This window comes from Rattus norvegicus, chromosome 1, assembly GCF_036323735.1.
Source record: "Rattus norvegicus strain BN/NHsdMcwi chromosome 1, GRCr8, whole genome shotgun sequence".
NCBI classification, from domain to species: domain Eukaryota; kingdom Metazoa; phylum Chordata; class Mammalia; order Rodentia; family Muridae; genus Rattus; species Rattus norvegicus.
The window spans coordinates 141,849,170-141,862,675 of record NC_086019.1 but is presented as its reverse complement, the minus strand read 5'-3'; the positions used below and the strand labels follow the sequence as shown (position 1 = coordinate 141,862,675).

The 13,506-nt window shown below is 45.0% G+C and overlaps 1 protein-coding gene across 8 annotated transcripts in view; it reads left to right on the top strand.

Moving 5' to 3' along the window:
• The window catches only part of Ntrk3 (neurotrophic receptor tyrosine kinase 3), a 387,384-nt gene that overhangs the window by 50,900 nt on the left and 322,978 nt on the right, over positions 1–13,506 (top strand). For all 8 annotated transcript variants that reach the window (XM_063287704.1, NM_019248.2, NM_001270655.1 and 5 more), the window contains 2 exons: positions 12,410–12,484; positions 13,217–13,288. In XM_063287704.1, the coding sequence (XP_063143774.1) occupies positions 12,410–12,484; positions 13,217–13,288 (147 nt within the window). The remainder of the gene's footprint in view (positions 1–12,409; positions 12,485–13,216; positions 13,289–13,506) is intronic.

Genomic DNA, 13,506 nt, shown 5'->3' with positions numbered 1-13,506 from the left:
ATTTTCACTGTGCCAATCTTCTTCAAAATGTCCAGGGAGGAACAGGCTTTGGAGGTTCTTTGCAGACTGATGTCTCCGTGGACATGAGCACACCTCCCTGAGTAGCTTGATTTTCATGTGATGAAAGGGAGGGGAGATAAAGGAAGGAGTGGCATAAGAGTCACAAAAGCCATCACACAGATCTCATGATGGCTCCCCGTCTCTCAGCCTCACTGTGGACCTTCACCCTAGGGAACCACTGCAGTCGTGCAGAGAGTACACAGAACTGAAAGTTATTGCTCCCACCCAAGGGTCTTCAGTTCCTTACATACCTCCTCCTCCTCCATCACAGGGTTTCCAACAGGTTTAAAGCTTTTTAGTAGAAATTCTGCTTTAGTGAGAGAGCTATTTGTTTGCCATCAGGGAGGACTTGAGCCTGCCAGGAACATGTTCCATGTTATTTTGAGAAAGTGGAGCCTTAGAACAGATTAGAATATGAAGAATCGAAGTTGAGGGGTCTGCTAAAATATCACTGTATGGTTTTGAGCATCTCAGACACAAAGACAAAATAAATCATCAGAAGGACAAGGAAGGAGATACTGATGGGACTTGGGTCTGGGAGGAAAGATGTCAGAAAGCCTCTTGGATAGATATGATTTATAGATGGTGCTCTCATTGCCTCTCCATATACTGTGACCGTGGCAGACATCACTAATTGATCATAGCTTGTGTTCCATATTCTACTACAGATTCCTGAGCTAACTCTCTGGGATTGTACATATGTTAAGTCTTCTCATGATCCCTGCTCTGCTGGTCAGGAGGATTTAGGGAAGTATTTGGGAGATTTCAGAAGTTAAGAACAAGCTGTTTTGTTCACATTTGCTTTTCAGAATTGAGGGGAATACATATTATGATAACAAGAACTCCAGGACAGGGGACAGGTTAGGCATAAAGGATGTAGACTCAAAACTAGAATGAATCTCTAATTAATAGTAATTGAAGTCATGTGAGTGGAGAGACCATTTCCAAAAGAGTGCACATATGGGGAAAAGAACAGATGGTTTATTGCTGGAGGAGAGGAAAATGGTTACAATGCTGGAGCTGAGGAGACAAAAGGTCACAGAACATTTCCTTCACTTGGTGAGGAAAGAAGCCCATCTTCCCAGCTCCCTACATGGAGCCCTTTGGAATGTTCAGAAACTCCAGAACTACTCTGATAAAAACTCACATTGCTTCCTTCCCTTTAGATTCTGAATGATCAGAATCTCTTAAAGGATCTGGCTTCTGGGACAGCCTCCCTTTTGCAGGTCTTGTGTATCCCTCTTCTACAAAGGTCTATGCCATTCTTCATTCCACTTATAATTTCTTCCCTCTTTGGCCTATTCACACACTTTAGCCTCATGTGTGCAGAGCAGAGAGCCAAGAACCGTGAATGGCATCTTGTCTTTCTGATGGTTACCTTGACTAATCACTCTGACACTTTCAGGCTCTGGGGTAATTATTCTTGCAAAGTCAAGGTTCCCCCTTCCTCTCAGTGACCTGGAATTACCCTCTAACAAGGAAAATGCCCTGAGCTCTGGAGCAACTTCTCTACATTAACTCTAAGACACAGTTGCAGTGAGAAAATCTACCCTTTTAATGGGGGAAAATATTGCCCTCGTAAGTCTTTATGCAATGCACTTGAGTTTAATGCTCACTTACCAATTCGCCTTTATAACTTCCACATTGAGTGAATTAAGTCCTCCATGTGGGTAGTTATTAAAGAAGTGATAAGTGCTTTATAATTCAGTAAAGAGTGGCCTGGCCATTTCATATTTTTCTAAGGAAATTGACCACCTGAAAGGCAGCACTCTCAGAAGCCCCAAGGCCAGCTGATCTTAGGCTCAGAGCTCACATGGTCACATCTCTTTCCAGCCAGCTGCTTGGGCCAGAATAAGACTCATCTTTCTGTTCAGGCTTTCTCCTCCAGGGACCAATGAGGAAGAAGGGTCAAAGTCAATGTCTGTGTCCTGCCACAGGCTCTTTCCATTCATTTTCTGTCCTGGTTCAAAGCTAAGATGTCTAACAGGGTCTGGAGTTGAGTGATAGAGTCGACTCTTATCTGCATGGAGGAGTTCATTTCCCAGGGACACATGAATTCCAGGCTCTGATCCCAGTGCACAAGCACTGTTTTGTCCGTGTCTTAGTCTCTTCATACAGCTGGAAAAGATGATGATTGCCCTGGAGACCTTGGTAGCCATTGCTTTTTAAAGCTTTGATGTAGGGTCATCATGTTCTGAAGAGGAGCCGTCAGTTATTACTTTATGTTTTCTGATACCTGCCAGGACCTGGGCTGCTGCTGTAGGTTGAACAAGACCCAAATTTTGCTTGTTCTTCTTGACCTTGTACTCTACTACAAGAGAAACACTATACACAAGAAACCCCAAAAGGGAGGGATTGTGACTACTGGGATGAATGGAATATGTAGGACAACATTGTACAGTCTTGGTGTTATTGACATTTGAGGTTGGAAAAGACTTTGTTATGGGAAATTGTCCTGTACACGGTAGGCCTTTACCAACTAGATTCCAATGTCACTTCCCAGTAAAGGCTAGGTATTGTTGTATGTTTTCAGGGATACATGATCACCCTGGATTGATGGCTGTTCATCTAGTAGAAGGTTATAGGAAATGATTGTGGCTAGGTCGGTTAGAGAAGGCCACAGCAGCCAGTGACATTTTTAGGACACTCTTTAGTGGCATCTTGGCTAAAGGAAGCAGCCAATATAGGAAAAGGCCCTGCTGGACGGAGGGTGCTTGGGGTCCTGGAGAAAAGGCAGGATACCATGGAGGGAATAGGCAGTTGAACTAAGAGGGAGCTTTGTTTGATCTGTGGATGAAGGGATATGAGTCACATCCCACAGCAATTTGTTGGCCTTCATGAAGTCTGAATTTTATCACAACTGCCAAGTACAGAAAATAAAATCACTGGTAGTTTGAGTCTTTGTTTATGTACAAATTTATCATGAGTTTCAAAATGCTCACCCAGGCTTCTGTATGGAAGACAGGTTTACTCAAGTGAGTAGACGCAATGGCCATGTTTTGGAGGAGTGATCTCTGTGAGAGGCAATGAAGTATGCTCTTAATTGGACTTACTGACAAGCTTAGATGCTGAGATGGTGGGAGTGGTAGGGTTTGGTTTGGACAATTGACGGTAATGCAATTTACTGAGACAGAGAAAACTCAGAAGTAAGAAGCAAGGGCTGATATTGGATCTGATAAACTACAATTTGAGAACCTGAAGTAGGAAAAAGGTCTTGCTACAGGCAGCCATCAAGGCGGTGAATCATACGACAAACACCAGGCTGAGATCATCTTGGCTATGAGGGAAATAGGTGAAAAGAAGAACCTCAGGGTAAGACCCGGCAGACACTGACATTTAGGGATCCAAGTACATAGGATCAACAAAGGAGACTGAAAAGGAATGTCCAAGAGTAGGCAGGCACCCAGGAGATCGTGCCGACAGAGATGCCAGAAATACAGTGTGTGTGAAGAAAAGAGAGAGTCACCAACATGGGGAATACTGGCAGCCTTTTCAGTGTGGTTCCTGTAGTACAGAACAGAGTCAAATGAAGTTGATCAAAGAGAGGGGAAGAAGTTGGGTTTCTGACTATGGATGAATCTTCTTGAAAATCTTTGCCATAATGAAGGGTGTGGGCATGAGTTGGTGGCTGAACACCATGGTATCAGACAAGGACACAAGAGAGAGCTGTGTCCATGGGTTGTTGGTAGGGTCAGGGCTACCTTCTTTCTGCTTCTAGCTCCATAATGATTCCTCAGGATGCCTGCAATATCTAAGATATTAACTAAGCCTATACTCTTAGCCACATCTTTCTTGGGGATCATCAGGCTAATGTGGGGTGAGATTTGAGCTCTGGTCTCTCAAGGGATCAGGGATCAGGGCCATTCAGGTAACCAGCATGGGAACCATGGTACATGTAGGTAGGGTACCCTCCTGGAGGCTTTCCAGGTGTGTATTTACTCTGCAGCAGCTGCCCCTAGTTGAGATTCTGGAAATAAGTGGAAAACAAGACAGATCCAATTGCTGTTCCCATGCATTATGGTTCTAGTGAAGATGCCTTTATGACAAAATGTAATAAAATAATCAAATAAGACTATTATACATGGCGATTAAGGCCACAAAGGAGACAAACAGAACTTGTGCTTGGGAAGAACTGGAGGACAGATAGGGGGTTGTGAGCACAGAGGCATAGAAAGCTGGCTTCTCTGAGCATGGGAGACTCTAGCGGAGACCTGGAGGAATTAAAGGAGTCAGGGTTCCCTGTAGAAGATCCTGTTGGGAATATTCCTGTTTCATAGCAGGAACAGAAGCCAGACCAGTGCGGCTGGAGCTAATCCAACAAAGGGAGCATGTCCAGAGGAAGGACCCTGCTGGCATGCTCATCTTGCATGCCATGGACTGATGCTTGGGATTATTACAATGGTAAAAGGAAGCTATGGACAGATGATCAAAATGTGAATGCTTCACTCCTTCTTTAAAAGGGGAACAAGAATACCCTTGGCAGGGAAGAGAGAGGCAAAGATTAAAACAGAGACTGAAGGAACACCCATTCAGAGCCTGCCCCACATGTGGCCCATACATATACAGCCACCCAATTAGACAAGATGGATGAAGCAAAGAAGTGCAGGCAGACAGGAACCGCATGTAGATAGATCTCTCTTGAGAGACACAGCCTGAATACAGCAAATACAGAGGCGAATGCCAGCAGCAAACCACTGAACTGAGAATGGGACCCCCGTTGAAGGAATCAGAGAAAGAACTGGAAGAGCTTGAAGGAGCTCGAGACCCCTTATGAACAACAATGCCAAGCAACCAGAGCTTCCAGGGACTAAGCCACTACCTAAGGACTATACATGGACTGACCCTGGACTCTGACCTCATAGGTAGCAATGAATATTCTAGTAAGATCACCAGTGGAAGGGGAAGCCCTTGGTCCTGCTAAGACTGAACCCCCAGTGAACGTGATTGTTGGGGGGAGGGCAGCAATGGGGGGAGGATGGGGAGGGGAACACCCATAAAGAAGGGGAGGTGGAGGGATTAGGGGGATGTTTGCCCGGAAACCGGGAAAGGGAATAACACTTGAAATGTAAATAAGAAATACTCAAGTTAATAAAAAAAAAAGGAAGCTATGGAGCTTGATCCCTCTGGCATATAGACTGATGAAAGAAAAGAATAAAAATGGGGAGAGATCGAAAGCGTGGTTATTTGGCACAGCCATAATAGGCAAACTGGGGTCAGTATGTCACAACAACCCGAATGAGAGCAATAGGAACAGAGATGCAGATTGACTGGGGAGGGGAGGGAAGGGTCGGACAGTCAGGCCAGGGGTTGGGACAGAAGAGTCTGGACTCCAAAGGGAACAGGTTGGCTTGCTGGTAAAATCTCACTTTGGGGAATTAGATCTTTGTTAGGGGTGACAGAGGGACGGTGCCCTTGATCTTTTCTTGTTAGGGCATAGCATCCCGGCACCTGAAGAGCACAGGTGTGCACACATACTTTCTCCATTCCTGGCATGGGCTTTGGAAATAATCAGGAAACCAGAACAGATGCTGTCTCTCCCATCTGTTAGCCTTAGATCTGAACGCGCTTTTCTGTATCCGAGGGCGGGTCCCAGATGTGGGGCTGGCTTGCCGTGATCCCTGGCACACTCATGCTTGTGGCTGGTGTGCTAATATCTTGGCATGCTGGAATCATCATCTCAAGCCACCCTGCTCCCCACATCCCATGCACCCCTGGCTCTCATGTCTGGTTCTCCAGGCATCCAATTTCCCACTAGCAGCTGTCAAGGGAAAGAGCTGGTGGCTTGGCTAGTATGCGCCCAAAGAGCTCCTCCCCAGACCTCTTGAGGCCTGAACTTCATGGAGCTGTTGTTCTGGAAGGTTTGTTTATAATACTAAATATAACAGATAATTGAAAGCTAAGCTGCTGTCTGGATCACTAGGCATCATACGGCTAGATAACAAATCAGTCTCCTTATTGCCTTATGCAAATCAAAATCAAATAAATGCAGGGTACATTGTGTATACATAGAACCTGACACACACGCACATGCATACATGAATGTGTTTCTAATGCTGGCTCATTAGGAAATAGACTTAGAGGCTCATCTCCCAAGCACCCAACTTATATTTCAGGTCAGACTCCCTTATTATAACAAGATTCAGGAAACCTTAGATTTATCTGGAGTTGGCCTGCAGAGAAGAAACATTTGTATATAACCTTAGTTATTGAAGTTATTTAGTGCTGTGAAGAGGAGTTGGGTACTTACATATGAAAACAAAACCAAACCAAACCAAGAGACAGCGATTTTAACTTCCCCTTTCCAGGAGGCCAAGCCGAGAACAGATACAATGGATGTAATGGCAGTGAGCACTTAGGTATCACCAGGTGTATATGAGTTATGACTTTATATCCTGGAAAACACCATATATGTGGTAACTTCAGGATCTAGGAAGAGAAGGGAAGCAAAGAATAAGTAGTGTCTGTGTGTGTGTGTGTGTGTGTGTGTGTGTGTGTGTGTGTGTGTGTTATTTCAAATTATTTGAAACCCTTTCCAGATCACATTCATTCTTACTGAGCATAAACTTCCACCATTAGTAATGGTACTGCCTGACCACGCCCTAGCTGTGTGCTCTTATTCTTGAGTACGAGCACATTGCTGCCCTAACCCCCACACCATCGACTTGCCATAGGGAATGTGAGGACCACTGAGGCTTGAGTATCTGGCCTGACAGCATCCAGCTCTGAGTCTGTTGCCTGTCTAGGCCATACTACCTCCATCCCTCAGCCTTTAGATACTGTGCTCCAAGAGGCTGCAGAGGAGACCAGCCATAACGCATTGGAAGGAAAGAGGCTGCCTTAGCCCCCCACCCCGCCCCGTCCTAATATCAAATAAACAACTAGAAAAATGCTAAAATGAATGTGCCTTTCAAGATGAAATTCCTTTGGGGGAAGGGCCATCTGAGACAGGGGAATGAGTTCTGTCCACTTGAAGAAGCTTCTGAAGGCTTTGGGGTGTCAGAGCCCAACAGACATTGTTGCTGTGGTATAGGGTTATCAGGAGAGTGCGATTCAAGCTCCGTGTGCTGTGTTTGAGAAGTCAGGGAGATATGGACTACATTTTAAGGAGAGGGGAAAAAAGGGTGTAGCAAGGAGCTTGCCAATGCAAAGGTTTTACATTTAAATTTAGTTGTCTGGAAAATTTGGTTCTGAAGAATAGCTCATTAATAGCAGTGTGAAGTCACGTTGAAAAGAACAGCAATGTGACAGAAAGGGAGGAGAGAGAAAAGGTTGGAAAAGAGGCAGTGTGGGGCCTACTGTATCTGCAGGAAGGGTCAGACCAAGTCCAACCCACCAACTTCCTGCCTGGCCAAGTACCTAAGAGATAGGATCGTTTGCCCTGACCCTCTGTGGACTTCCTTATACCTTCTTTCTCTCCAGTTATATGGCAGCAGGTATCTCCAGGTTCTCGAATTTTCTGGATAGAGGAATACAGACATTAAATACTGGGATTATAAAGGAAACAGGACATGTTTTTAATTAAAATATGGACCACGCTGTCTGTACCAACTAATTTTCAGATTCTTGGAGAATGCCAGGTCATTTCCATATTGGCTCAAGTGAAATGGAAAGTGGAAAGCGATGGGACAAAGCATCATCTAATTTATTCAAGCACAAAAGGCCATGAATCCTCAATTAGTACTTAATTTATGCTTTGTCATATTCCAGAATTGGATATGAATCAGGAGCATTGGTCCTGGGTCCCCAGGATTCAGAGATGCTAGTTTGCGTTGTGGAGAGGGGCTGGGTTTCTTGCCCTGTGGAGGAGTTGCATGGTCACCCCTTGACTATATACTACCTCAGCCATATTCTGTGAGATCCATCTTGACTCCAGTGGGATTTTTCAAACTGCATTCATAAATCCTGCCTGGCTCCTGGAGTTTGTGTTGTCATGGACCATCATGTTTTGTCACTCTCTCTGGAGAAAGGGTGTGCACGAGGTCCTGGCAGAGTGGTGGTTTTGCAGTTTTATGAAGAGGCAGTGTGGAAGCTTGAGGGCAGGAAACTGAGATGAGCATGGAGGAGGCTCTGGACAGTAGATCTCATCAATAACTTGTTCACTCCTTGACTTGAGAGGGTCCTGAAAGCTATCACCTTTAAATTTCTTTCCAAGACTCGCTGACTTAAGAGCAAGCTTCTTGTTTTGGACCATAGTGTCTGAGGCAAAGCAGTCATTTCCAAAAGTGATGTTTTAAGCCATGCCACTCTACCAGCTTCGATGACAACTTGGACAGGTGCTTTATGTGATAAGGCAAAGGTCTTCATCTCAGAGCTGGGGATGCTTGGGACAGATACTTTGCCAAGGGTCTGGTCTGTTTTCTATGTCTCTGTCCTCTACCCACCAGATATTAGTGTTATTCTCTCCCCAGTTGTGACAATCAAAACTGTCTACAGATAGGACCAACTATCCTCTGGGAGACAAAATTACCCCCCCCCCCTTGAGAATTTTGCTATTAACATCGTAAAGTGGAAGCAATGTCTATAAGGTAAGGGAGAGAGCGCAGGTAAAGCTCTTTGGCGTCTCTCTACCCTTTCCTCCTTGCTACTGATTGGAGAAGGGACACAGGTGGACATAGGGCTGTGGGTTCTTATGGGGGCCCTGATTGTCATGTATTCTCTCATATTGATTGAGATCTCTTTCCTCCTGAACCTACAGCAGGCTTTGTGAGACATCTGTAAGGAGAACAGGTTTGGCTCCTGTCACTCCTGCACCACAGGGTTTACTTAAGCTCTGACCTTCCTTTAAAAATATATACTTATTGAACTAGAGTACCCAGAAAAAGCACGGGACATGGAGAACCCCATGTACTGGCACTAGGCGCCTCCTCCCCTATTTGGCATTAACAAAGCCATGCCAATTGTACCCTCTTACCTCATCCTATTCATTTATTATACTTTGTAGAGCCAGCCTTTTCCATTGAAATGTGTGGCCTTCTAATAGCAGCCAGCACAGTTACCATAAGTGACCTCCCTTGTTTGGTACCAAGCAGTGAGTCATAGAAGACTTGGCAGGAGCCAGCCAACCTCATTTGCCAATGTCAAGGCTGCACCTTCCCTGGCCTGCATCTCCTCTATAATGCCCTCACCCACCATGGGGATTTTCTTTCTTTTAAAAATCAAATTATACATATATATTCATTTTCACTGCTGTTGTTTGTTGTTCTTGATATGTACATCTGGCGTGTGTGTGTGTGTGTGTGGTGTGTGTGTGTGTGTGTGTGTGTGTGCATGTAAAGACAACCTAGAAAAATTAGTCCCCCTTTTCATCGTGTGTATTTCTAGAGATTAAATTCAGGTTGTCAGACTCAATGGCAAGCGCTCTGTACCTGGTGATTCACAAGTGCTTTCTTGAAGTTGTTTTCCTGGAAGTCATAAATGACAATTTTTCTGTCCTTCTATCCTTCTGCCATGATGGGTCATTAAAGTCAAAGATGACCCTACTCTTTTGCAATAAAAAAGAAATCTATGGCCAAGAAATGACAATTTCTAACAGAAGCATGAGGCCATCCACACTAAAATACTAAGGAAAGACTTCTCATAAAATCCCCTTGGCTAGTGCCTTCCAGGGACTTCTGTGTCCCCATCCCTGCAAGAGCTCATGGTTGTTGTATTTTGTGGTACTAGGATTGAAGTTGGGGTCTCAGGTAAACTAGATGAGTAGCAGGGCTTCACTCCTCCTACCCTCATCACCCACCCTGCCCTCCCATACCCCCATAACTCCATCCTGCACCCCCCCACTGCATCCCTCAAGAGCTCATCAACACACACAGTTTCCATGTAATTATTATGAGGAAGGTAGTTTATTAACCCCATTTGACAGCTGAGAAAAGAGAGGCACAGACAGGCAAGGTGTCCTGGACAGGGCATCATTAGTGGAGTGCTCCTGGGGCTAGGATTAGCACTCTGGTATAGCCTTGCTCTTGGCAGGGGTTGGCCACCTTTTGTTTTTTTCCCCATAAAGGGCCAGAGAGTAAATCCCATCCTTGCAGGCCATATGGTCTGTGTAGCAATGATCCAACTTTATAACTTGAACGTAGCTGTAGATGACAGTGCAGAGATATGAGCACAGAAATTTAGATTTTTATCTAGTTCTTACAGGTCACGATGTATGTTTTTCCTTTGATTTAAAAAAAACCAAAATATGAAAATGAATCTTAGTTTTGAAGTTATACAAATGCAAACAGTTGGCTGAGTTTGGCCCCACTGTTCCAGAACCCTGACCTGTAACCAGTCAGAAATATGGCTGCAATACCACTACTCCCTGACTGAGGAGAACTCCCAAGCAACAGAGGACGCTTGAGATATTATTTAATATACCGGAGGTCTCCACACTGATGCTTCACTAACTTGTCACTTCTCAGTGTGTATAGGAGTCTAGGAAGGGTCCATTTATAAGCACAGATCATAAAGACTGAAACAAAGTTTCAGGACTCAGGGATTGACATCTCTACCACCATCAAAACACATTTGTGGAATGCTAATAGGGGCCAAGGAAAGTGATTTCCCTTATTTAAACAATTTGATTGATTGCTCCTCGTTGGAAACAGTTCCATGTAGGAAGCTGAGCCCCCATGAACAAAGAACACGCTGTATAAACATTGTGATCTCCTTGGTATTTGACATGGCCCCTGGCCCAGGAATATATGCTGGAGGGGCTTAGTGGCACAGGTGGTCTTAGTCCTCTTGGCTTTCCTTACATCTGAAATGTTGTCAGTGTTCCTACCTCGGTGAGACCAGGGCATGAAAACTGCCTTGAAACCATGAGGCTTCCAGAGAGAAGGCATTAGAGTTAGAGGCCAGTGCCAACCTGGCCACCTGGTCAATGTCCCCAACAAATGACAGTGCTTCTGGCTGCTCCATGGGGGCACTGGGAGAATGTGTTTCAAAATGGGTTCTTGGCATACCTTGTCACTGTGTGGCTTTGAAATGCTGCCAGGAGTTCTGGCAGCCACAGGCATACTGCCTTTTTGGCTCTAGTTGGATTGGGCGGCAGATGGCAGAACCATTGGTGTGGTCGGGCAAGGGAGGAGCTGTCTGGGGAAAAGTGATGGTCACTTCTCTAGCTATAGTGTTGCCTTGGCTACACTTGAAATCTTGCTGATACCTTTTATATATTTCGATCTCTGGATATTGAGGAGGGAGGAATCAGGTTCTAAGAGGGCTGGGATGTATCGTTTTCTAGGATCTTCTGCTATCCCATAGAAGGTCATATTAATTAGAGCAACAAAAGGGTCTTGGTAATCAACAATGGAATGGTGTTCATCATGGGCACTCCAAAAGCAGCGCTGAAGGAATGTTTGACCCTTGTCACTGTCAGGAACTAACCAAAATTAGATGCATATTCATGTTCTTTTCACAACAACAGTTTTGAATTTCTTTGCTTTCAACTGGAGTTTAGACACTGGGCCAGTTAATAGTGGTTTGTATGTGTTGATAAAGAGCTTCAGTGACTTTTGTCTCTGATTAATCTTAGAATATGAATTAATTATTACTTAATAAATATAGTCTTCTTGCTAGACAAAACCCTCTTTAAAACGGAGGTCTCGAGGGAAAGCTCTAGGAAGAGATCTTTGTGATGGAAGGAAGAGGAACTGTTGTGGTAGGGTACCTCTCCTTCACAAAGAAACAGGAGACTCTGATTGGTTAACGTGTACGCTTAATCTGCACTCAAGTCTCAGAGATGAAACTTGAGATTGGCTCCCGTGTCACACTCTTCTTACCTCCCCATGGTGCCTCTGAATTCCCCAACTCTGGTGTTGCTTTTCTGTACATCTCAATCCATTGGTTTTCTAGAGCTCCAAATGGAATGAACCGTGGGTATGCAGATGGAGTGCTCTTCTGTGCCCTGGTGTATGCATATGCCACATAAGTCTTTCTCCTTATCTTGTTAGCACAGAAGCCATGCCCTTAGGCAGGCCCCACCCCCTCCCTAAACCACATCATTTACATTGTACTTCTGTGTAGGCATTAAGAATATAAAAGAGTCTAAAAAGAGCTAGTCCTTAGAAAAATCCTGAATAGGACAAGGTGGAAGTAAATTGAGTCAAAATTTTGAGCAATGGGTTTGAAGGGTTCTCGAGCTGGGGATAGATCCTGAGCAACCCGTCCTCAGGCTATACAGTCATAAGCCACAGGTCCTTCACTTCTGTGGTGAACCCCACCATCCAGAGGGGGAGAAGATGAACTCAGGGTTAATTGGTGATTTGTCAGAAGTCATGGCTCATGCTCCAGGCTTCAAGCTCATGTCTGACTCTAAATCTGGCACCCCGCCTCTTGCTGCAGTGCACTGACCTTTTCTGTCTTCCCACAGACACATAGAGAACTGGCGGGGCCTGCACACACTCAATGCTGTGGATATGGAGCTCTACACGGGACTCCAGAAGCTGTGAGTACCCCAGGGTGGCTTGCTAAGGAACAACTGGGGTGCTGCCTGTCATCTCTTGTGCTGAAGTAATGGAAAGTTTGCTGTCTCAGTGTTTCTCCTCATGAATCCTTTTGGGGGACAGTTGGCATCACCCATTTTGGGATTGTCAGGGGCCACCTTTGTCCATACAGACTTGGGGGTTGCCCAGGGTTAAGGAAAGCATGAGATATTGATGAACATGCATTCAGGGAAAACATTTCTGAGAGGCTGGATAGGATTTCAAGGCAGCTCTGCTGCAAGGCATGCTGGGAATGTGTCCATTCTTTGGCTCTGTGCTTGGCCCAACCTTATATGCTATCCCCAGTGTTAGAATCCCATTCACCACTACAGTGGACTTCATTATTTTAAACATGGGTGACCAAGAGTGAGGAGGAGGAGGAGGAGGAAGAGGAGAAGGAGGAGGAAGAAGATGAGAAAGCATTAAAAAGAGTGAAGACTCCTTGTCTCTGAAGCATCAGGAGCCTTAATTCTCAATTGCTGGACAGAATGAGTAGTGATTAGCTTCCAACAATGACTACTTATATCCGAACCTTCACCTAGTCACCAAAGGAATTGGGTTCATATCTCTCGTTGAGCCCACATTTGGCCATCTAGGATCATTAGTGATAAAAGGAGCTATATCCCATTTGGGGGCCTTGCCTTCCTTCTGGCTGTAACCCCTGGGGTTCTGATAACCATCTTTTCTCTGTTTAGGACCATCAAGAATTCTGGACTCCGGAATATTCAGCCCAGAGCCTTTGCTAAGAATCCCCACTTGCGTTATATGTGAGTAGAACTGGATTTTCAGAGAGGGTGAGGGGATACATGGAGGGGAATAGTCCTGCACAATGAAGCTGGCTTTGATATTTGTTGTCCTTGGCCAAATCCTTTAACTTTCTTAGGCCTCCAGTTTTACCTTGGGATTTGGTAATCTCAAAGGTTTTCAGAAGGAAGCCAGGGCTGAGTAGGTGAACCTCCTGGTTTCCAAGTTTCTACATTTTTCA